This window comes from Takifugu rubripes, chromosome 8 (assembly GCF_901000725.2).
Source record: "Takifugu rubripes chromosome 8, fTakRub1.2, whole genome shotgun sequence".
Classification (NCBI taxonomy): domain Eukaryota; kingdom Metazoa; phylum Chordata; class Actinopteri; order Tetraodontiformes; family Tetraodontidae; genus Takifugu; species Takifugu rubripes.
Genome location: NC_042292.1, coordinates 5902290 through 5926066, shown reverse-complemented (window position 1 = coordinate 5926066; position 23777 = coordinate 5902290). Strand labels below are relative to the sequence as shown.

Here is a 23777-nt window from a genome sequence, read left to right as displayed (position 1 = left end):
CCTGACTATTAAAGTGTCAGACACTTGGATGGATAGACACATCCTCTGCCTGCACCTATAATTACCTGCAAGTCAATGTTCCTCTTATCTGAAAACGTCCATGAATGCTGCATTAATATTGATGATAAAAGCTATCTGCCCATATATAGTAAAAGCGGTAAGAGATAAGGATATTGAGATCCGAGTTATCTAGAATGAATTATATCCCTGCTCTCCATGCAAAAAAAGTTTAAAATCGACGCCTGCTGATGGACAGGATCGTATTGTCTTTTCTTTCAGAGAAATCTGATAGACAGACAATGCAACATTACAAAGGTAAACAACAAGAAAAAAGAATTAAACAGTCTGGGCAAAAAGAAACGGTAGGCATTATATAGTTTAGTCTCTTTATATACTTGCCTCTCCTGTAGAGTTATTCTATGGATTTGTTGAATTGTTGCATTAGTGCTCCGGTTGTTCTCCCTTCTTATATTTCGTCACCTGTTGTTGGAATGTTGGAATCCGTCTTTCCTGTTCCTCCTGATAGCCTTTTTACCTTCAACTAACACATTTTTAACCAAGTATCGATCACTTGCATTTGCTCTTTCACCAGTGAGATTACAAAAATAAAGTATTTCACAATTTCTAGGACTCAGATATAACTATTTGTTTTAGCATTTTATATATAATTTTCTAAACGCCTGTTATGATCGGCATCCTCTCCATGTCTCTTAATGTAATTGCTTACTTTGTGCCTTTGGTGCATTTATCCATCCTCATTAAGTTTAAAGGTTTCATCCCCTCCTTGCTCACAGTTGCTTTCAGAAACTTTCTGAATTGCTCTTAAGCTAATACCGCTTAAGTTAAGTTGCTAAATTAAGAGCTCTCTGACAGGACTGAGCATTTTTGTGAGGGCCCTGGTGTTTTACTCATAAAGAGTAATCCTCTATATATTTTTAGTATTGTCAAGTTTCCCCTTTTCTTTTCCCATTAGCAAACTATCTATAAAAATAACTTATTTAACAAAGTTACCTAACAATCCAAGTGAAAGTTGAACAACCTCTATTAAAGGAAGATCTCTCCAAGTGCCTTGATTGTCTAATCGGATTCATAGTCGTAACCTGCTGCCGCACCAAGACCCCTTTCACCAAAGCTAACCCTCACATGCAAGTCGAGCCACATATGGAGACAAACTTTGAAGGTATTCCATTTAATTGGAGTATTAGTTTTGGGTGGAATTCACAATATGTGGGAAGTTAGCTGCTTGTTGGTCTGCCCTCTCCGTTGGTTTGGTTCTAGTTTTGTCTTGCATTTGGAGTGTTTTTAAAACCCTTTTCTGCAGCAGATCGTTAGCTTCTGTGTTCCACCCTTCTAGCTTGCCTACATGGCTCCGAGTTTCTGTTGTTCTTTGTTTGTTGTCAGCTCAGGATTATTTTCCATGGTGTTTTCTTGCCTGCTTTTATGTGTTGGGGTTTTTTTTGTCCCCTTTGTTTCTGTAATTTACCAGATTCATATGTCGAGTTGAGCTTGTAAATGGGATTTTTTTGGGGCCGACTTTGAACTATAAACTTAAGTTGCCTTACTCTCCACCATCTCGGAGGAAGTCGTCTTGATGTTGTCCAATTTATGTTTTCCTTAATAACTCAGCTTTTCTGTTTTGAGTCTTTCCCTTGAGCACTTTTTTTTTGTTTTGAGTCCAAGCTGTGCAAAATAGCAGTAACTGTAATGCTGAGGGTTTAAATGCCGGCTCCTCTAATGATGTGCTGTGTAAGGTTTGCATCTCCTCTGCAAGCATTTTTCTTATCTCTCACTATACCGATGAATGATTTATGTTTTGGAGCTGTAAATTTATGCTTAATGTAATTTATTATTTAAGATACATTAACAGATAATTCCATTGAGTACTCGATGATGTAACTGCTTTATGTTTTCTGTACTATTCTGTTATACAAAAGGCTGTGAATATGAGAATATCTGTCCTGTCATTCATCACATTATTGCAATAATCCAACAAGGGTTTGTCATATTGCATGTTTTATGATATGTGAAAAAAAAGACCAACAAAATACATTTTTGTGGAAAGTGGGGAAACTCTGCAGCCAGCAGATCTAATTTAAAGGTTGACTAAATGCTGAATGAGCTGGTAAATGTTCCATTTTCTCTCCCAGGTCCTCTCTTTGGGTGCTGATGTTCTGCCAGAGTACAAGCTCCAAACGCCACGCATCCACAGGTGGACCATCCTCCACTACAGCCCGTTCAAAGCGGTGTGGGACTGGCTGATTCTGCTGCTGGTCATCTACACGGCCATCTTCACTCCCTACTCTGCTGCTTTCCTCCTCAATGACATCGAGGAGCGAAAGAGGCGCCAGTGCGGATACTCCTGCTCACCACTCAACGTTGTGGATCTGATTGTGGACATCATGTTCATTGTGGACATCCTCATAAACTTCAGGACCACATATGTTAATGCAAACGAGGAGGTGGTGAGTCACCCGGGCAAAATCGCCATCCACTACTTTAAAGGCTGGTTCCTTATAGACATGGTGGCCGCCATCCCATTTGACCTGCTCATCTTTGGCTCAGGATCAGATGAGGTGAGTTGGGACAACCTGTCAACATTACTGCATGATACTGCAGCATCCTCGTGCTTTTCCATCTGAGTTATTACTTGTTTTTTTTTTAATTTTTAATCAAATTACTGCCCTTGTCATAACATAACCATGTTTACTCACAGCTTTCTCCATTCTTCAAACCACTAAACCAATACGACATTCGGCTGTCACATCTGCTTCCCTCTTTTTCCTTTTTTCCCGTCACTGCCAGATGGGAATGTCTCCAGGCAATCGAAATGAGTTTAAAAGGTCTCCGCTCGTCAACCCTCACTGTCTGTGAAACCATTTAGCTTCTCTTTGTGGTAGCTGGTTGGCAGCTCTTATTTTACTTTTCAAATTCCTGGGATGCATTAAAACACCACCGCCAGGATGACACAAAGCTCCAGATGTGCTCCTCGGTCTTGGTCCTCTTATTCTCGGGCAATTATGGACCATTAGTTGTTTATTCCTGAGAGTCGGAGAGGAGCGAGGAAGTGTGTGGCTGGAGGCTGGCAGCGAGTGGCAGGTGGAGAGAAAAGAGCAGACAGCCGAGCACGTTGTACGCCCTCATCATACAGGCCGCACTACTGGTGCAGCGATGGTGTGAGGTGCCGGGTGAAGATCCTCTAAAGCACACACAGCAGAAAGAATGTATTTTTAGCTTCTTAATCACCAGACACTGGAAATAAGACAACCTTCACACTTTTAACTCCTGTTTTAAAGAGGATATGTTGGTTCTTTCTGCAGCAATACGGACTATTTTTAGATATAATCACATGCACCTGTGTTGCCTGGAAACCATCACAGACAGTATGTTGAGAATCATTGTGCTGAGGTTGAAGTCACCTGCGAGACATTTTGGATCAGTGCCGGTTTCAGGGGATTGGTGAGTGAGGTGCAGCTTTGGTGCTGCATTTCCCTACAGAAGTCATTTGCCCCTGCATCATTTTCATACCAACGACCTTCTCGAGCTTGTGTGCGCAGTTTTCAAATTTGAGGTGATCGCAAATTATGCTGGTTCATTCTGAACATTTCACTAAACCCAAAATTTAAATATGTTCCATTTCATCTGAAGGGGTAGAGTTGAAGCAAGGAATATTTAAGCGAATCAAACTTGCCACTGAGAAGTATTTGTTCAGCAATCCTAAACAATCATGAGGATCATGGCACTTGAGTTTCCATTGAAGAATCCAGTAGTGGATTGTGTATTGACTGTGGTGTATATGCTTGTTGCCTTTGGTCGCAGCAGTCGGCTCTGGCTGCCTTGAGCTGCAAAAACCTGCAGCGTGTGTGCTAAACAAGGCAGTAAGTGAGGCAGGATTAATGCAGAGAACCGCCCCCGCAGTCTCACTATTGCCCTGCTGGAATTATGCACATAGGCAGAGGAGACCAGATTTGATCTGCTGGGACAAAAATATACTTGTGCACAGTGTGTTTCCTTGTCCGATCTCATGAGTAAGCTAAACAGTGTTGACTTGTTCTGTGACCTGTACAGCTCAGAATATGTCCATTCAGCTGTTTGTGTTGTGAAATTCCCTGGTAACCTTATATCCTCACTAATATCTGTTTATATCAGGAATGTTGGTTTACTATCAGAGTCATTTCTTTTATTGTTGTACAGTTGTAAGGTAGGTATTTTAAATGTGCCATACACGAGTTCTAGGCTAAGTTACCTAGTTTTTTCTTATCTTTCAGTACCTTGCTGTGGGTTTTTGTGCTGCTTTACTTTAGGCCGACTGTCGTCTGCCGTTTCCTGCTGCACCTTTCAGCTGTTCTCTGTGGGAAGCTAAAGAAAATATCACTAGCCTCAGACTCCATGGAGGAATGGATGTTGCTGTTAACAGCGAGGTTTTCCCCCTGTGGAGAGCAAGTTTTTGACCAGAGTTTGCAGTCACATCAGAAAACCTTTTTATTTTTTTATTTTTGCAGTTGATCACTTCTACACATGATTGCAACATTCATGGGGAGTAAATATTCTCAACATTTTTTTCAGTTTTGCTCATGCGGTTGGTAATTTTACAGCATGAGGGGAAACAATGACGTCATACCCCCATAATGTACACAAAGTATATGAGGCTTCCATCCAACCTGGGCTTTTCCAGAGTTTTGATTCAGCCAGATGAGCGTGAAATCCACAGCAGCAGATGGTCTGAGAGAGGGTCAGTGAATATGTGCTGTAGAGCAGGTTGGCGTCCCTCTGGTTTACGGTTACACTGACTCTGCGTCACTTATACTGCCCATTCGGCTGCACTGTGCCTCAGGAGGCTGATGCGCCGAGGTGATGCTCTCTGGATAATTTAGGACTCTGTTTCCACATATGATTCATTCACTGTTCTCTCAGCTGACAGGGAAAGGCCGTGCTGGCTGGGTGCGTAGCAGTGACTGATGGCAGTGATTTAGGGGTGAGATTGTGAGGACGAAGGCTGTTTAATGGACCTATCAGAAGCTGCTACCGCTCTCTTCCTTACTACGACAGAGATGCACTTTCCCCCCATGAATCATCTTCTTTTTTAAAAAGCAAAATACTGAAATAAAAACCATTTCTTGTGGTATATCCAAAGTCACATTACGAGAGGCCTTATAAGGTGAGAGGAGAGATGAGTGTTCAGGTTTAAACAGAAGTCTTGGTCTATGTTGTTTTGTGTTTCTATGTGAATTTCCCAAGTTCAGGTCATTTTCACCGCACTGTAATCTTGGGCCCGTCCACACTCATCTGTGAATTTGATCAAGCATTCCCGCACGCCGTGTGTTTACAAGTCTGACCTCAAGCAGATCGCAGTAATAGTTCTTGACCCCAGACTCGGAATGAAGACAAACGGCCTGTTCACTTGATTGTAGGTCACAGCAGAAGTCAGGCAGGTCCTTCCATGTGTTGGGAAACCCGTGTAGGCCGTCTCTGATGACTGCAGCGCTTTGTTCCAATTTATAAAGGAATTGTTGTTGCAAGAGGATGTAAGACACTGATACTTGTGGTTAAAATCTACATTCTCAGCAGCACGTGAATCATCACATTAAAGCATATTTGAACGAACGATCTAGACGTAAGCCGGGCTTTCACATGTTTCCGGGGGAATAATCCTTTGTTTCTCCCTTTTTCCCACTCCAGACCACCACTCTTATTGGCCTGTTAAAAACCGCCCGTCTCCTGCGGCTTGTGCGAGTGGCGCGGAAGCTCGACCGCTACTCGGAGTACGGCGCTGCTGTCCTGATGCTGCTCATGTGCATCTTTGCTCTCATTGCCCACTGGCTGGCGTGTATCTGGTATGCCATCGGCAACATGGAAATGAATTACCTGGAACATAACATCGGCTGGTTGGACAACCTGGGCCTCTCCATAGGTGACTTTCACTCACATTCATGGTTGTGTTAAACAGAGTGGAGCAGTGACCACACATTTTTGGTTTTTTCTTTTTTCCCCTTTCAGGGAAGAAATACAACTACAGCGACCCCAGCTCAGGCCCTTCCATCAAAGATAAGTATGTCACTGCGTTGTACTTCACCTTCAGCAGCCTGACCAGCGTGGGCTTTGGGAATGTCTCCCCCAACACCAACTCTGAGAAGATCTTCTCCATCTGTGTCATGCTAATTGGCTGTAAGAACTATACTCCTGCTGATATGACCATCTGTATATGCAGTATATAACGGATGTATATGTCCTGAGAAGCAAGATGGCTCCGACCTCTGAGGCTCATGGTTCCCCTCTGTGACCTCTCTCCCAGCTCTGATGTACGCCAGCATCTTTGGGAACGTGTCTGCTATCATCCAGAGGTTGTATTCAGGTACAGCTAGATACCACCTGCAGATGCTGCGAGTCAAAGAATTCATCCGCTTCCACCAAATCCCAAACCCGCTGAGGCAGAGGCTGGAAGAGTACTTCCAACACGCCTGGACGTACACCAACGGCATCGACATGAACATGGTACGAGAGGGACGTGGTGCTTCATTCGAAAACCTCCACGAGTGGTTGCCTTCTTCTTTTGCTGCTTCTTCCTGTGGCATCTGACCCACCTCTGCCCAATTTTAGGCCCCAACAAATTGCTCTACCCCCAGTCTGGCTATGTGGATACCACAGTGTTAGAGATACTGTGCAGTGTTCCGTCATAGCCACATTCATTATGTATAATGAAAGCCACCGTTGCTGCTTGTGCGCTCAGCGACTGTGGCTTTCCTCCTCGTGATTCTGTTGATGGTACTTATATAAGTTTGTCTTTTCCATGTCTGCCTCATGTCAAATGGAATGATCCCACCACTCTGGTAAGAGCAGGAGGTACATGTGTTATCACACCTAATGTTGACTTGAATGTTCCTCAGTTCTAGCGTCTCATCTAGCTGTTTCCAATAGCCTAGATGTTCTCAGTTAGCATTAGCTTGAAAATGCAGCCGAGTTATCGTCCACACGTGCATGTTCTCGGAGGAGACGTCCCCTCTCTGTCTGATCTCCACATACATGAACACATGGTGTAAACTTTCCATGTCTGCATGCCAGTTACAGCAGAGAACACGCAAAGCATTGAGACTTTCCCACAGGCCACATTCATTTTTCCATTGCAGGTGGAGTTGCACGTGGCCTGCCTCGGCGTTTCTTTTTGCATGAAATCTGTGTATTCAAAAACAAGCTCGCGGTCTTCATCTGGTAGCAGAGACAGAGTGAATCACGGCTGTGAGAGTGGGTACAGCACAGGCTTGCCAGGCGCTGCCAGGTTTCCCTCCAACTGTGGGAGGCTTGGCTGCACGCTCCGTGGCAGCACCTGCACTTGCCAAATGTTGTTCAGTCTTTCCTTTCCCAATCTACTGTGGGTTTTTGTTCTGAGTGAACAAAAAGACTTCCTGAGCCAGAAAACACTACATTTCTTTTTGCACATTGCATTTAATGTGTGTACAAAGATAAGAAATGTGCTTTTATTTTCTTTGTTGTTACTGTCCCTTATGTCTTCAAAAGCCCTTGTCCTTGCCTTCTGGTATCTGTTAGTGTGTGAGTCTTTTGTGTCTCTAAGTGTTTGTATTTGAAGGGTAAGTTTATAAAGTCTATTTTCATGCCTCATAATGAATTGAATGGTAAATCCTCTACTTTCTTTTTATTGTATTGAAGTTGACCAAGTTGTGGGGCTTATTAACCAACCATAGTTTGTATTCTTTCACAAACAGAGATGAAATGAAATGCGGCGCCTCTGTTTCGAGTTTGTGCGTCTTGTCTCTCGTCCGCTGCTGTTACACGACTGAAAGGTTTTGAGATGAAGGAAAGAACACAAGTGGCAACTGTATCATAGTTCTAAGGAAATTTCTCAATTGGATCGGCAACAAAATTCAACATGAACCCAGTCACGCGGGAGAGAATTCCACTTCCACGCGACCCCTGACTCCAATCCCTTTGCTTCGACCCGTGTTTCATATTTAGGTGCTGAAGGGTTTCCCAGAGTGCCTGCAAGCAGATATCTGCCTTCACCTCAACAAGAACCTGCTCCAGGGCTGCAAGGCCTTCCAAGGAGCCACTAAAGGCTGCCTGCGGGCCCTGGCCATGCGGTTCAAGACCACCCACGCACCCCCCGGAGACACTCTCGTCCACAGCGGAGACGTGCTGACCGTGCTCTACTTTGTCTCCCGTGGCTCCATTGAGATCCTCAAACATGACATCGTGGTGGCCATCCTGGGTGAGTCCTCAAGCTGAGAAATGCTCTAAAAGTTGATGCTGGACCTGGTCCAGTTTAAATGCCCACTTCATCAGACATGTTGAACTTTATTGAGAAAGAGTTCAGCTAAGGATGACGGTTTGGGTGTGCTGTTACTGGCGTCCCTGTTGGGTGAACTATAATAACGTATTTCAGAGACATTTTGATTGCTGCTGCTGCTTCCTAGGATGAAGGGATGGGAGAACAGTGGGAGTTAAACAGTGGGAGTCAGAGTAACTAAGCATTTATTTTGACAAAAAAAGAAAACATGATTGGTTCCTAAAGTAGAAAGAAAGAGCTGAGTGGGCAGAGTAGGAGGGGAAAAAGGGATGAGAAGAGTGTGAAATAAAGAAACTCAGCTGTTAAATTTGATGCTCTCGCTGTAGAAATCGTCATTGTCCTTCCTTTTACACTTTAAAGGCCATTTTCATGCAGCCAGTAAAGTTTTGGAGGGAACGGGTGACACAATAGGGTCATTATGAGCGAGCAGCACGGCTGTGCAAGTTGTAGGTTACAAAACACACGGCACCTTTGCTCTGCCTCAGCAAAACTGCTGATTACTCCATTTTCCTTCTGCTGCGGCTATAAACCACTGTCTCGGTGCATTTTATTATACTTTGCATGGACAGTTCTGGCCATTTATGGTTTTATTGGAGACAAGGTGAAACATTGATTTCATTCCTGTCAGAAGTGTAAATGGACCAAAATAATAACACAATTCTAGAACATCTTTGTATACAGTTAAAAGATGAATGGAAAACCGTTTTTGCTGCCGTTTGTCACGAGCTGAACTCAGAGATCTAAGACCTTTAATTACATTTTCTTTTCTTTTTTATTTAGCCTCTCGGCTGCATGAAAGCATTTCCGACACAGATGGGGTTCGTCGCGATGCTTCGGCCGTCTGGCTTCACTATGCAACTTCCAAGTTTAGATGCAAACGAGTGAAAAGAGGCCACGTCCATTACTTATATTTGCAGCCAATTAATTAGAGTTCATTCAGAAAGTGTTTGGTTTGCAAAAAATCATAGAAGAAACAGTCAAACTACACTAATAAGTGAGCAATTCAAAACCATGAGCTGTTCCATTTGTTGTGTTGCTCAAATGGGTCTCTTTAAGGTCTATGTGACCTTGATGTCACCTTGGCCAAAATGATAAAAGTTGGCACGCACAGGAAAAGCAACCACTGGAAATTATGTAGTTGGAGGAACAAACCACGGCTCCCCTGGTCTGTTACAGGTTTTGGGAGGTAGGTGCCGCGTCTCTACGGTGGTCGCTGATGATGCAATACCTACCTACCCCCTCCCTAACTGCAGACGCAGAAGCCTAAACTGGCCTTTAGGCTGGCCACAATATAAGGCCACTTAAATGTAGCACAGCCACAGATGTCGCAGGTTTTGGGGGGGGTACCCATGACCTCCGTCATCTGAGACCCCCCCAACTGGACGGCTGCTGCAACCATCAGTTTGCGTGACCAAGGAATTTTTGCCCAAACTGACGGAGGTGTTGAGGTGTTCTATGCTCAGATAAATGGTCCCACAGCTGCAGGCACATTCGTGAACAATATTTGAGAGAATTGGGTCTTTTATGGATGTAGAAGAAGTCTTAGTTCTGAGTTCTGTTCATGAAAAGCAGTAACAAAAGGGTTGGGTTTATACTGTGTTTGTTCAGCCTTTTATGCGTACGAACAGCTCTCGCTAACGACGGCCTCTGTTTCAGGTAAGAACGACATTTTCGGTGAGATGATCCACCTGTTCGCCAAGCCCGGGAAGTCCTGCGCAGATGTGCGAGCGCTGAGCTACTGTGACCTCCACACCATTCAGAGGGAGGAGATTCTGGAGGTGCTGGACATGTATCCAGAATTTGCTGACCACTTCTTTACAAACCTGGAGTTGACGTTTGACCTCCGGGATGAAAATGCCAAGGTAAACATCCACCTCGTTGCCATGGTGTGTAGAAAAAAAAAAGGAAGGTTCTCAGTAGAGATCGGCTCCCCGTCTCTGCTACATCATTTTCAATTTGATGAAAAGCTTTTTTGTAGCAGTGTGTCATTTTATCTGTGATGGGAACGAGCGGTCTGATTCTGACATTTTCTGGAAGTGAGAGCGTATCGGTGAGGGCGGGGGCGCCCACAGGCCCTGCTGATGGAGCTGTAATTGTGACAAATTGAATGTCAGATCTTTGGGACAAACCAGAGCTCCGACTGCTCCCGTGTTCACCAAGGCTCACGCAGAATGTTGCACTTCCAGGCTTTGATAAGAATGGGAACCTTTGTTCATATGTACGTTTGATCTGATGTGTCGTGTTGACAGACGAGCAGCGAGGAATCCAGCTCAAACGTGGCGTGTCCAAAAAGAGTGTCCTACAAGAGGAGGTCTTCTACAGGTAGGCTGTGGTGATGGTGCAGCATCTTTTACTGCCCCCGCCCATCTCTGGCCTTCTGCACTCTTTTATTACAGAAACATTCCCTCGGACTTTAAAATTGAGCAATAATCAACTCGGCTTGATGAGGTTATTGAGCTTCACATTAAAAAGCTGGAGGTTATTGCAAAGCAAACGTTAATAAATACTGGTTAGTAAATTGCTCTGGAGACTCGGGTGGAGCATCTGTAGCGAGTCCCCCCCCCCCCCCCGACGTCTGGCGATGATGCTGATAAACCTATTTTAAAGGAGACTGGTTACATTTAAGCTCAGAACAGTCAGTTTGCTAAAATCAAAAACCGCTTCCATCGGTTTGGAATGAAGGGCCCAAGGGCCAAGAAGGTTTATTCTGCAGCCCTTTGTTTGTGTACTGCTGAGCTGTTGTGTGCAGAGATGGGATGGCACAGTGGTAATATAGGAGCTGTCTGTGTCACTTCAAACTGACGGTTTACAGCCCACATCACCTTTGTTATTAGAGAATGGGGCGAGTACAAGTCAGACCAGGTTACATCAGGAGAGAGTGCATGTTTTCATCATCCTATACCTCTGCCTCAGATGCAGCCTCGGAGACACAGTACGAGTGTCCTAAATGAAACACCCACCCGTGTCCTGTGGGTCTCCTCAGATCACATGTCGGCACAGACTGTTTTGATGCGTTTAGTGTGCTGCTCACCATGGGAGCGGTTGTAATTTGACTTCAAGGAGCCGGCAGATTCAGAGCCAGCCTCTTCACAGCAGCACTCGGCAGTTTGGCTTTGAGTCAGGCAAATCTAATTGGTCGCCAAGGTTACAGGCCGTCTCCGTACGCTGTCACCATCTCCAAATGGAACACAAGCGGAGACGGGGGGGAACACTTTAGATCAGTGCTCGGACCCTCCGCTGTGTAGAAATCCTGTTTTCCTTCCCTACCTTATGACTGTAAATACCTTCACATTGGATAATGATGCATTTTTAAAACGATAAATAATGCTGCTTGTCCTCAGGTCAAACCTGAAAGCAAAACAGCCACTGCTGCCTCTTTGATAATGGGACAATGTTGGAGGGGGAGGACGCGGCGTTCCCCCAGCACAGTTCCTCATTATTACCATTTCTCCCATTAGGTTCCCCCAACAAGGAGCACATGGCCTACTGCAACACAACAACCTACGTGTCCCCGGAGAGGAGCCAGTCTGTCGAGGACAGGGAGGACGAGGGGGAGGACGGCAGGGAGGATGAGGATGAGGACGAGGGGGAGGAACAGAGGCCCTTGTGTTCTGGCGTGCTGAGATTCCCAGTAGTGCGGGACCACGCCCTGGGAGTCCGGATGAGTGATGCTCCAGACGCACAGGCCCGAGATGATCCCCAGAACCAGTCGTACAAAGGTGAGCAGAACTTTCCTCTTTTTAAAGTGTGGCTCTAATGTAAAAGCAAACCCCTCTGAGTTTGAACTCTATCTGGATTAGACAACAATGGTTCCTGTACACCTGCTAACTTGGCTCTAGAGTTTTATCTCGCACTTGTAATTGGCTTTAAAATTTGATGTAACGCACACGAAGAGTCTGACGACCATCGAGCTGTCTGCGTCCCACTAAAACAAGGAGCTCGGAAAGCTGGTTTTCTCCGGCACTTATAATTCTTAATGGGAGTGAAACTAGACGACCCCTGTGCTGGCGCAGGAATCCCAGAACAGAAATATCCAAGAACGCTTTCCAGGGAAGACTAGAGGAATCGCAGGAGAAGAATGCACGAGTTACGTTAGAGAGGAACAAAGCTGAACGATCATCCATCTTCCTGCTGTTAAAAATGCCGTGCTGTCACCTGACTCCAGTCGGTTTATACGACATACTGGGTCAACCCAGACGGGGCCCATAAGAACCTGACAGAAACCTGCGTACTGCCCCCTAGTGTTGAGGAGGACGTGTTGAAGTAGCTCAGACGAGCTGCACATTAACCTACCAACTACCCGTCTCTCCAGAGCCACGCACGGAGGAGTGGGCGCAGCCCCGTCCCAGTGGGGGTGCGGAAGATCCGGGCCAGCGGCAGAAGGCGGCGGCGGCGGCTCGGGAGGACGACAGCGACACGGACCTGACCTACGGGGAGGTCGAGCAGAGGCTGGATCTGCTGCAGCAACACCTCAACAGGTACGAGCTGGCCATCGGTGGCTGTACGCCACTGGATGCTCAGGTAGGTCTGTTACCACCTCCGTGCCCCCTCCCCTGGCAGGAAATCACAGGACATCTCGTGGCGTAGTGAAGCTCTTTTATCACGTTCATTAACTCCTGACGGCGTGTTCACTCGGCACCGCTGCCTGCCAGAGGTCACACTGAGCCGATGCCAGTGCTCCTTTACACCCAAGTGTTTATTCCACTATGTTCCTCTGAAGAGCAGCGCTCTATCCTCAGAACATGAGTAATTACACAAGGCTTCACTCTCCTCCGTCAGCCGCTCTGCCTGCAGTTGGCCGTAAGAGCGGCCTGGCGTGCTTCTCGCCCGGTACCGTGGTCCAGATGAGGGAGGCAGACAGTCTATTTATAGTTCAGCACAGAAGCGTTGCAGGCTGTTGTCGTCTTGTGATGGGCTTTTAGTGGCTACCTCGTTCCCAGCAGCAGGAACTACATGTAGCCTATGTAGTCTGTGCAGCCAGGTGGGGAATCTTCTGTGCTTGGTGCGCTCACACCCAGCGTGACTGTGTTGCCTCGAGATAGAGTGCAGAGAACAAACGTCTCAGAACCACAAGCAGAGCCTGTGATGTAACCTGCTGCATTGAGCGCAGGCAGGAAGCCCCCCCCCCATTCAGTTCCTTAAACTTAGAGTCTTTTAGCAAGGAAACCTTTATTTTCATCTGATGCTGTGGTTACACTTCAACATCCACCTTTTGAAATTAGTTTCATTAATAGAACCTGGGCTCCTGTGTTCCGTCGCCCCCTGGTGTTTAGTATTAATACTAAACAGACATTCAGCAACAGCAAAACGCTCCTGTCAGACAGGTTTTTCTGCAGATGTTTTATTTTGACAGAGTAACCAAGTAAACCAACAGCAACCTCCTCTCCTCAGACTGGAGTCCCAGATGACTTCAGACATCCAAGCCATCCTGCAGCTCCTCCAGAGACAGACTGCAGCTGGACCCCCTGCCTACAGCACAGTCACCTCCAGCCCAGACTACCAGACAGCAGCCCTCAGGGGCCAGTCTGAGGCTGCCCCCCTTCCAGATCTCAGCCTGGCCCCTGGGCAGCCCCATCCACAGGTTTGTGTCTGTCTCTCTCTCTAGCTGTCTCCATCTGTCTCTCCATGCCTGTCTCTCTGCACCTACATCTGTCTGTTTATATCCCTCTGTGTCTGTCTGTCTGCTCACTTGCTTGCTCCTGCTCTCTCTCTCTATTCTGGGTTAAATAAAGTTCTAGTTACGGATTTCTTGCACATTTTCATCCATTTGTTTCAAGTCATTCGAATGTGCTGATTATTCTCAAAAAAAGAGGAAATTCACGAGTGAACGAGCCTGTCTCCTTAGAGCCCCGAATCGGCCCTGAACAAATCCAAAGAAGCGTCCTCAGTCCCCGTCCACACAGAGACTCTTCCAGACCAGGACTCTGCAGACCAACAGCAGCCCTCGGGCTTCCCCTCTGGCCGGCAAGCCTCTGTACCCGACGTCCCCAGCACCTCAGGAATGTTGGGACTCCACAGGCCAGTTTCTGACCCGGGGCTTCCAGGAAAGTAGGTGGCCTCTGCACGCTTCCCACACCTAATGGAGGTCTTCTCAAGCTCGACTCAGGGTCTAAGAAAGAGACTGAATATGCAAAGGCAAACAAACTTTCTTCCATTCCTCTTTAGAAAAATGCCCCTCCCCCTATCGGATGTATGTTTATAAATTTATACGCTATATTCTAACACCCGTGTAATCACCTACAGTGTACATATGTGGAAAAGAGCACTGCCACCAAACATGAAGCACCTGATGGGCACTTTCTAAAAGATGCATGCTTATGTTCACTTTCTTTACCAAGAGCATGATTTCCCCTCTCTCTCTCATACACACACACACACACCACTGTAGCTCTCACCTATTGCCAATCACTCGCCCGCCTCACCACAGGGACTAAACCTCTTCTTCAGCATATTTTCTATCCACAGCTCCAAACTAGCAGCCAGACTCTCACAATAATGGCACAAAGGGATGAGAGCTGAGCTCCAGGTTACTGATGCACACTCGACGTTGTTTGAGAGCAATAATGATTAAACTGCCCAGTATCGCTAATATCACACAGCCTGCAGGACGCAGCATTTGTGCTGCATATCCCTGCTTTCATACAAACATGACTGCTTACCTAACTGGTCAGGGCAGCAAAATGAATGATTAGTACCCCTGCATAACGATTATAACAAGCAGCATGGAGGAGGAACAAATTGAATCTGACTTTCCTGGACAACCTCTCTTAGTCGCACGCACTAATGTTTCCTGGACAGGAAGTCACTCCCCAGAACAGACAGCTGGAGGGAATCGGCTCTAGGCAACAGGGTTTGGCCGCATGCTTTAGGTCTTCCGTTATGTGATAAATATATAACATGACTAGATAAAAAAAACACAGCTGAGGATAGAGCTCAGCTTTCAGTAGCCTTAGCTTTATACGCCTGCACTAGCCTTGACAGATGAGACAACCAACCTGCTTCTCCCCCCACATGTACTCTACGCTTATAAAGTTGCCTGCATGACTCCTTTTCTAACTGGAATCTAACACAAGCTCATATATTGCATAGAGACTGACGTCACACGTCTCAAACAGCTGTGCGCGACATGAAGCCAGCACATTTCTAGAAATAACAGTTAGACATATTTTTCTAAAATAAAGTATTTTATTTGCTATTATTTTTCTATGTACCTTATTGGTTACGAAAACAAACGGCCTGATGGAGCGACTACTGCAGAAGACGACGAATGCAACGCATAGCCTCTCGATGTAGCAAGACGTCAGAGACACTGTAAAGGTTCTGAAGCACCGTCGGAGCCGGGTGGGTAGTTAGTTAGCGTGAAGCAGCTCGCGTTTCATACAACTTTAGGAGCCAAGAGGGCGGTTCAAGCATTTCCCGGGTGTTTCGTTTCTTTCTCAAGCATAGATGTAGAACAAAAGTTGCTAAAGCCTAACTCGTACAAGAGCGTGCGGAACCTTTAGTGGGATTTGCAAACTTTTGCACAGTTTAGAAGAAAAAACAAAAAAACTTGCTGTACTGGATAACAATGTCACTTTTGAAATCTTGTGCCGTTTTGTTCTTTTTATGCTTTTTTTAAATGTTTGCCACCGTATTTTATACAATGCAACACTTAACAGCTCATTTGAATGTTTACGTTCTTAAAGACATTTAAAGGAAATGTAAATAATCTGGGGAGGGAAAACCTCCCGTTGTAAAAAATTAATAAACAGAATGTATACTGATTAAAGTGTTTAATGTGAGTCACAATTTTTCTACAAAGTTTACACAAAATTCCAAATATCTGGTAAGATCAGTCCATTTGGTTTGTTGGCGAGTTAAAATCTGTTGGAGCTCTCTACTGAAATACACATGAATAAGTACAAGCGTTAACTAAACGGTTCAATGCAGTCGTCAAACCCTACATCTATATGATTAGTGAATACATTCAGAGATTATAATGGCACAATCGGTTAGATTCCACTGGCATTAAGGGCAGCTAAGAGATTGACTGATCTATGACTGACACTGATGTCTGAGTTAGCTTACTGCCCACAAACATTACTGGCATTGACCATATTCAATGGCACAATTCAGTGGCCGATGCACCCGGGACTAAATTCTTTGTTTAACGGTAGCCGTCGTCTGTTACATGGTTACATACTGGATAATTATATATTTGTGGAAGGTGCGTCCCTTTGTACACAAAGCATCACAAAAAGCATTACAAGCAATGAGTACTTTCCTGTGGCGGCGCCTCAGTTTAACACAGGGGCCTCACTTTGCAGTCCTGCAACACGGTCTTTCGCCACCCTCCGGTGGGTTGGGGTTAGCAGCCTGACCCTGTGGGGGGATCTGGCGGCACTCAGATCGCCATTGTGCAGAGGATGAACTGTCCAGACAAAGAGAGGTCAGTTTAAAAAAACAAAACCAAAACAGTTTGGTGCAGTTTAGACGCATGTGTGCTTCCATATGTAGATCTAATGGTCCAATCTCACTAAAGACCTTAAGGTGCTTTGATCTAAACCCATGTGGCAGAGCGGGCAACGCTAAAAGGAACACAGCTGCTCTTACATCATCATACTGGAAGTTGACAGATCCCTGCTGCATGGTGTCCCTCCGCCTGAAGTTTTCTGTGACAGAAGAGCAAAGCTCAGCACGTTAACACCTCCGAGGGAGGGATGCAATGATATGAGAGCAGTAATATGGCTATGATCACAGTATTGCATTCATTTGGCCAAGTTTGATTTTTGGAAAGACTGAATAAAATAACGGTGGGGGGGGGGTTTGGGTGGTGCAAACTGCCCGTGCACACCTGCGTCTGAGGGAGCGACGCTTGAGGACGTGGCACTGAGCAGCTCGCTCAAATCAGATCTGCCATTTAGACTCCATTACTGGGTCCGTAGCACAGCAAACAGTGCAAGTTTAAAGTTAAATGAAGACAAATCCAAATAACTTAAGATGGAAAGAATTAATAATTCTAGTGTAGTTAAATTACCTTTAAGTTTGTATTAAAGATTTTAAAAACCTGTCCAACACATAGTGACAGAGCTCCAAATAAGTGTCACAAAGACATAAAAAAAAACCACAATTAAACTAAAGCAACAGCAACTATTGGGGATTTTACCATCGTTAATCACTGCATCCCTAATCTGGGGCGGCTGGATTACCTGTGAGAGATCGCAGTTTGACACAACAGGCCACATAATCATCAAAGTAGATTCTCCCTCCTCTGTTGTAGCGCTTGATGATGACGTTCAGAGCCGGAGGACTGACACGGTAGCCTGACGCAGCGGAGAAAAGAGGTCAATTCACCTCCATGAAATAGCCAGATAAATGATCATTTCATTTGATTAACCAAATATTGATAATCAGGATATTTTGGGGGAAATACTGTACATGTTAGAGCAGTAAAATCATGTTACCACCATTTTCCAATCGTTATTTCCATCTAAGTGAGTCCTGGATAGCCAGTAACATTAGCATAAGAGTGGAGCTCTAGAGCAGGGGTGGGCACCGAGGGCCGTGTCCAAGCCAGACGTTCTGTCCTACAGGTAAATACGTTCACCTGGGGTTCCATTTACCTTGGTGAAAGCATTTCCTGCCTGGTAGGATGCAAATCCCGGATTGAATTCAACCCTCGAGGACTGGATTTGCCCTCCTCTGATGGGCAAGTCCAATCCATGAAGGCTGGAATCCAGGTTTTGCATCCTACCAGGGAGAAACCGCTTTCACCAAGGTAAATGGAACCCCAGGTGAAAGGGTTTACCTGTAGGACAGAAAGGCTGGCTTGGACACGGCCCTCGAGGACTGGATTTGCCCACCCCTACTCTAGAAGGTCTAATTAACCAAAGCAATGAGCAGGTGTCACTGCTCCGTCTCACCCATGCTGTTAATTGCCTGGCTCATCTCATGAGGCTCCACCGTTCCGCTCCGGTCCTGGTCGAACATCATGAAGTTCTGCTTCCAGCCGTTCAGAGCTGCGAACAGCTCCTTGAACTCGTTGAAGCCCATCTTGCCCGTGTGGTCCCTCTGGTGGACGACTGGTTAAGGTTCAACAGTGGGAGAGTGCAGAGCGCCACAGGTTCAAGTGTGAACACGTGGGACAGCGTGAATGAGTGCACCAAAGCTTTTAATGGATACGTCTAGCATTGCAATCATGATCCTGCATGTCTCCAGGCTGAAGGCTGTGAAGAAGAGGAAGAAAAGATTAGTGGGGTTATTCAAGATGAAAATATCTGCACTGTTCTAACTTGCCACACCAGGGCCAGTTACTAACATCCTTTTCTCCACGCTGCTTTTACCATGAAGAGAATTCTGCAAGGCTTCCTTCACTAAGCCTGGGTCACCCATTTTCCCTCAACACCATTTGACCTTCAGGGGGACAAAACAAGCCCCACGATCCCGGCAGATCGCAACACCGAGTTCGACACCGCAAAGATGCAACTGGTGAAACTAAAGCGGAAGTGAAATAAATACATCTGTTCTGTGGAACTCCAGCAACCACAAAAGACCTCCCCTCCCCCCGCCTCATTTATGCCAATAATTAAGAGCACGAAGGAAGAACCGAGGCTCTTTGCTTCACAACCAACCTGTCTGAGCTTAAACAGGACTGCACTTAAACATAAACCGTCTCCCCATCACCATCAGAACTCTTGATTCTCATTCAGTCATGACATTTTTCACTTCTCCCCCACTGGAATTTCCAACCACCTGTTGCACCAATGTTTGTTCCAACATCCTCTTTCTATAGAGGAAGTTTCTTTTGTTTCACCTTCAGTGCAACACACACCCGTACGTTGCAGATGAGGTGACGGGGTCAATGGGCAATTCAATATCCAGGCTTAATTTAGGAGGTCTAAGAATCGGCCCTTTGCAAACACATAATAACTACATTTGTAAACGTAATAAAGATGGAGCCGAGCCCGTCATTGATCCTGACAGACCCACGTAGTGGACGATGTTTACTTCAGGAGCGAGCGGCGGTGAACTTACGAGTGTAGCTGCCAGTGAAGCCAGACTGGGTCAGACACCTCTGGAGCTCTTCAGCATCCACCTCACCATCCTGCACAAAACAAGTCAGTCAGCCTGCGGGGCTCTCCGATGAATAACGGAGATCAGGCAGTTCAGTGGGGAGAGATGTAAAAGGCAATAAAGCCAACTGTCACACCAACTGAGTGAAAACCTGATTTTCAGCGGCAATAAAAAAAAAAAAACTTTAAAACTGTATAAAAGCAATAGCAAGGGCAGATCATTATTTGCATTACTCTGCACCGGTCCGTTGTGGTGAAGAGAGAGCTGAGCCGAAAGGCAAAGCTCTCGATTTACCGGTCGATCTTCGTTCCTACCCTCACCTATGGTTATGAGCTTTGGGTAATGACCAAAAGAACAAGATCACGGGTACAAGCGGCTGAAATGAGCTTCCTCCGTAGGGTGGCTGGGCTCTCCCTTAGAGATAGGGCGAGAAGCTCTGCCATCCAGGAGGAGCTCGGAGTAGAGTCGCTGCTCCTCCGCGTTGAGAGGAGCCAGATGGGGTGGCTTGGGCATCTAGTCAGGATGCCCCCTGGACGCCTCCCTGGTGAGGTGTTCAGGGCATGTCCCTCCGGTAGGAGACCCCCGGGGAGACCCAGGACACGTTGGAGAGACTATGTCTCTCGACTGGCCTGGGAACGCCTGGGGGTCCCTCCGGATGAGCTGGAGGAAGTAGCTGGGGAGAGGGAAGTCTGGGCTTCTCTCCTTAGGCTGCTGCCCCCGCGACCCGACCCCGGATAAGCGGTAGAGAATGGATGGATGGAGATCATTATTTGGGCTGAGGAGCAATGCTGATGGGTGTTTTAGGTGTCCACACATGGACTATAGAGACCTTTTGTATCAGGAGGGCTGAGTAACTTCCAAATGAATGAGTCTGTCAGTGTGACAGGAATTTTGTACACATGATGTTTGTACACTCTGACCTACATTTTTTCAAGCCATTGATCAAGTTCAAAATGAGGAACATGTAAATACTCTAACATTTCAGCACATTTAAAAAAAAAAATCCATATGGCTCTTCTTTTGGGTGTAGACAGGGGGGGGGGCATGTGTCTGAGGCTTCATCCTGATTCACAAGAGCTCAGTTTAGTCAGACTAACCTGGCCTGCTATGGCTGTAAAGTAACCCCACATTGGGTCATTGGCAGCAGGAGCGGCAGTACCATAGGCACCTGGGTAACCGCCATAAGACCCATATCCCCCTTGGGGTGGAGCGCCTCCCATCGGTCCACCCATGGGTCCAGGCATGGGACCACCCATGGGACCTCCTGGCATCCCTTGAGGTGGCATCCCCGGCATGCCTGGCATACCTGGCGTGGGACCCCCTGGCATGGGACCCCCTGGCATGGGACCTCCATACTGCAACAGAGTATAAATCATGGAATTAATACTTAAAACACCACCTCAAGGCAAGACTCTGTTCAGCCCTGCTGAGTCACGCCGACAGTGTCCAAGATTATCACATGGACCTTTGATACATCATAAACTGTCATTTATCACAAACTACACCCGTAAAGCAAAGACCGCCTTTAAACACAGGGATGAATACAAACGATGTATAGATATATTACGTTTGACACTTTTCATGAAGTGAATAAACAAATGTAAAATGTTATGTTACGTTGGTTTTTTTTATCAGTATTAATTAAAGGGTTTGCAGGCCATTTTACCAATTAGCTGCCTGTTGTTGCCAGAAAAGAAACCAACCCGAACCTTGAGTTAATGAGGGACACCTGGGTTCGTTTGGCCGTTCACGTCAACCACGTCTTTGTTATTTTCTTCTAATAAATGGAACCAACGAACAAAATTGTATTTGTCTAATCTAGAATAATTTAACGGTCTCTCTAATCGACTTTTTAAACTCCCGGACGGCAAAGATAAATCGTTTTTGAACTCAACCATAATCCCGGAAGACCGAGCATATGTCGATTCCCCAATAAAGTAGGCGGCGACATTTGGTTTTATTTCAAATACAACTAAACCATTCAAGAATGGTTGAGTATGAAAGTATGCAGTATGAAAAATAAAGACATTTATACAAATAGGAGGCGACTATTATCATGTTCAACCTTTGAACACGCGAGCTTTTGCAGCTAACATGACTAGCTCGTCTGACACTGTAAAAAAGCAGTTACATAAAATGTACTCACTCCACCGTAGCCGGGATAAGCCATTTGATAGAAGACAATAAACTGCAACAACAACAAAAAATAACAACCTAAAATATCTCTAAAGAGGATTGACGCGGAACGCCGTGTTCAACGATTGTGACTTCCGATTAGCTCCAACAGCCTCTACGTAATTTCCGGGCGCCCGAAGATGCCGGAACCGATTTGATTGATTGCACAGCGGACAAATGATGGAGGAGTAGTAAAAGAAGACCCGCCCATCTCTTGTCACCCGGCTCTTGTGTGAGGCATTTACAGACTCCGTAAATATTTTCAGGATGAATTTTTTTTTTTAAAAGTCAACTTATAGAAATACAAAAGCGAATCACTTAAAAAGTACTGTTACTGAACTACCTTTAACATTTGTTCAAATGTATTGTTTTAGCTAAGCTTTACTAATAACATTTTTTCAAAACTCTATTTTCCAGACCGTAAATTAACCTCTCACTAAAAAATGTCCTTGCGTACTGTTCCCGTGATGGTCGTGAATGTCCTGACATCCTGTGAACTTGAAACTGAGTAATTCAATGTTTTTATCATTACTAGATTAAAATTATACTGTTCTACAACTTGTCTCTGTCGTTCTTCGCTTGACTTATTTCTGTGGCCTTTTCTTCTTTTTTAAGAAAATGTTTGGCTCCTGCAAACATATCACTTAACACTAGATGGCGTTTAGGGCGTTTGCCTTTATCTTTTTCTATAGGTGGAGGAACCTCAGGGAACCATCAGGAAATGTTAATACTACCAAAGGCTAGTGTTAGTGGAACGTTCTGGGAACCAATAATTGTTAGAAGAGAGCACAGTCAACTTGTAAACATAGGCAGCATCGTGTTTTGCTTGTAAATTAATATACAGAAATGATGGACGTAGAGAATATACAGTGCCCAAATTAGAAACAAATCTAGGCTGCTATCGCTTTCGATTTCTTCTCAGTCATCTGCTTTATTTATGTAACAGAAAAAGATGACACAGCTATTTCACCAATTAGCGAGACTATGAGGTATTGAACTGTTACTATAAGTAAATAAGTTATAAAGGAAGTCAGTGGTGAATGCAGAGAATGCTTCAAGTTCCTGTGGAAAATTGTTCTTGCTCAATGCTCAAAACATCTGCACTGGGAGGGGCTGATTTTCTGGCCACAGAGTTAATGAAGCATTCAAGTGGAGTGACATTTTAGTGAAATACACACTGTTGGAGGAGTTAATCATTAGAGCAAAATTACTGGCAGATATGGAAGCAAACACGTTCAAATCACTAATATGTGTGATGTAGAAGTAAGACACGTGACAAGATGACATGACCTGTTTACATTTGAATACCATTGCTCAGCATCTGTTTTGTAATCTCTGCATATTGGTTTGAGTTTGGAAGAGTGCAGCCATTTCAGACAAACTTCACTGACCTCACCATTTCTATCTCCAGTGATTTCCTGTCAGCTGTCCAATGATTTCCCAACTTGAATGCCTCTACTTCTCAAGCCAAGAACACACTCTGCTGAAATGCAAGCCTGCGGTCCAGGTCCATGTTTATTTCTGCAAATAAACACAGGAGAGTTTAACAGAGGAGAATTACAAAAGAGGTTTGGCTCCTCACTAGTTTACATTATTATGCAACAAAACTATTGATCTGCATTTTTGAAGAGAAGAGACAAAAATATACCCATTAATGTCATTTAATGAAAGGCCAAACCCCAAATTCTTTGTCATTTCAGCAGTATCTTGGTTTTACATTAGTTTAAATGAACTTCTAGAATTGTGCTGAGCAGTTTCTCTCAAGCATTTAATAAAATGATAATAATCATTGATTCCTCTTTATTTCCTTCAACATAATAATAATAATAAATAATAATTTTCAAAAATGTAGACCCAGAAAGACTGTATATACACCTCTCTATATATATGCCTCTATATATGCACCTAAAAACCCTTCGGTGTACAGAACATCCCTTACCCAATAAGAAGAGAGGTGTTCAAAGTGACACTATAACTGATGATAGTGTCAGAAACACATAGAAGTGATGCTCTTCAAACAAACCAGGCCAGATAAGCGGAAACATCTCCTGCGTGTTTATTTGCTGAGGATGTCCGGAGGAAGGGTAACAAGTGCGGAATATGATGACTCTTCTCCATAAAGGCACAGTCTTGTATTTGTTAAGCTTTTAACAGGCTTTTTACTGTGACTGCTTAGCACTTATTGTATGAACAAACAGAAAAAACTTCAACAGTCGCTGCAACACGGAGTGACATTGATTTGATCTTTAGGCAA

The 23777-nt window shown here is 45.1% G+C and overlaps 2 protein-coding genes across 6 annotated transcripts in view; one reads left to right on the top strand and one right to left on the bottom strand.

The window, feature by feature from the left end:
- kcnh7 (potassium channel, voltage gated eag related subfamily H, member 7) overlaps positions 1 to 14518 on the top strand; it is a 40520-nt gene extending 26002 nt beyond the window's left edge. For 2 of the 4 annotated variants that reach the window (XM_029839851.1, XM_029839849.1), the window contains 11 exons: positions 2148 to 2573; positions 5677 to 5908; positions 5995 to 6162; positions 6290 to 6489; positions 7966 to 8218; positions 9953 to 10158; positions 10546 to 10618; positions 11755 to 12015; positions 12609 to 12774; positions 13688 to 13877; positions 14142 to 14518. In XM_029839851.1, the coding sequence (XP_029695711.1) occupies positions 2148 to 2573; positions 5677 to 5908; positions 5995 to 6162; positions 6290 to 6489; positions 7966 to 8218; positions 9953 to 10158; positions 10546 to 10618; positions 11755 to 12015; positions 12609 to 12774; positions 13688 to 13877; positions 14142 to 14348 (2382 nt within the window). In that variant the 3' untranslated portion in view covers positions 14349 to 14518. Of the gene's footprint in view, positions 1 to 2147; positions 2574 to 5676; positions 5909 to 5994; positions 6163 to 6289; positions 6491 to 7963; positions 8219 to 9952; positions 10159 to 10545; positions 10619 to 11754; positions 12016 to 12608; positions 12775 to 13687; positions 13878 to 14141 lie in introns of all 4 variants that reach the window. The other 2 variants (XM_029839850.1, XM_029839852.1) reach the window with 2 other exon arrangements.
- Positions 14519 to 16051: 1533 nt separating this feature from the next.
- On the bottom strand, positions 16052 to 23044 carry LOC101070744 (grancalcin-like). Of its 2 annotated transcripts, none has more exons than XM_029839853.1 (8): positions 22920 to 23044; positions 20446 to 20703; positions 19310 to 19379; positions 18458 to 18501; positions 18199 to 18346; positions 17485 to 17598; positions 16889 to 16947; positions 16052 to 16706 (listed from the first exon to the last, which is right to left on the bottom strand). In XM_029839853.1, the coding sequence occupies exons 1-8, from the start codon at positions 22920 to 22922 to the stop codon at positions 16680 to 16682; spliced, it is 723 nt and encodes a 240-aa protein (XP_029695713.1). In that variant the 5' UTR covers positions 22923 to 23044; the 3' UTR covers positions 16052 to 16679. The 2 variants fall into 2 exon arrangements, with proteins under 2 accessions (XP_029695713.1, XP_003966584.2); XM_003966535.3 differs by lacking the exon at positions 22920 to 23044 and adding an exon at positions 21495 to 21653.
- Positions 23045 to 23777: the final 733 nt, after the last annotated feature.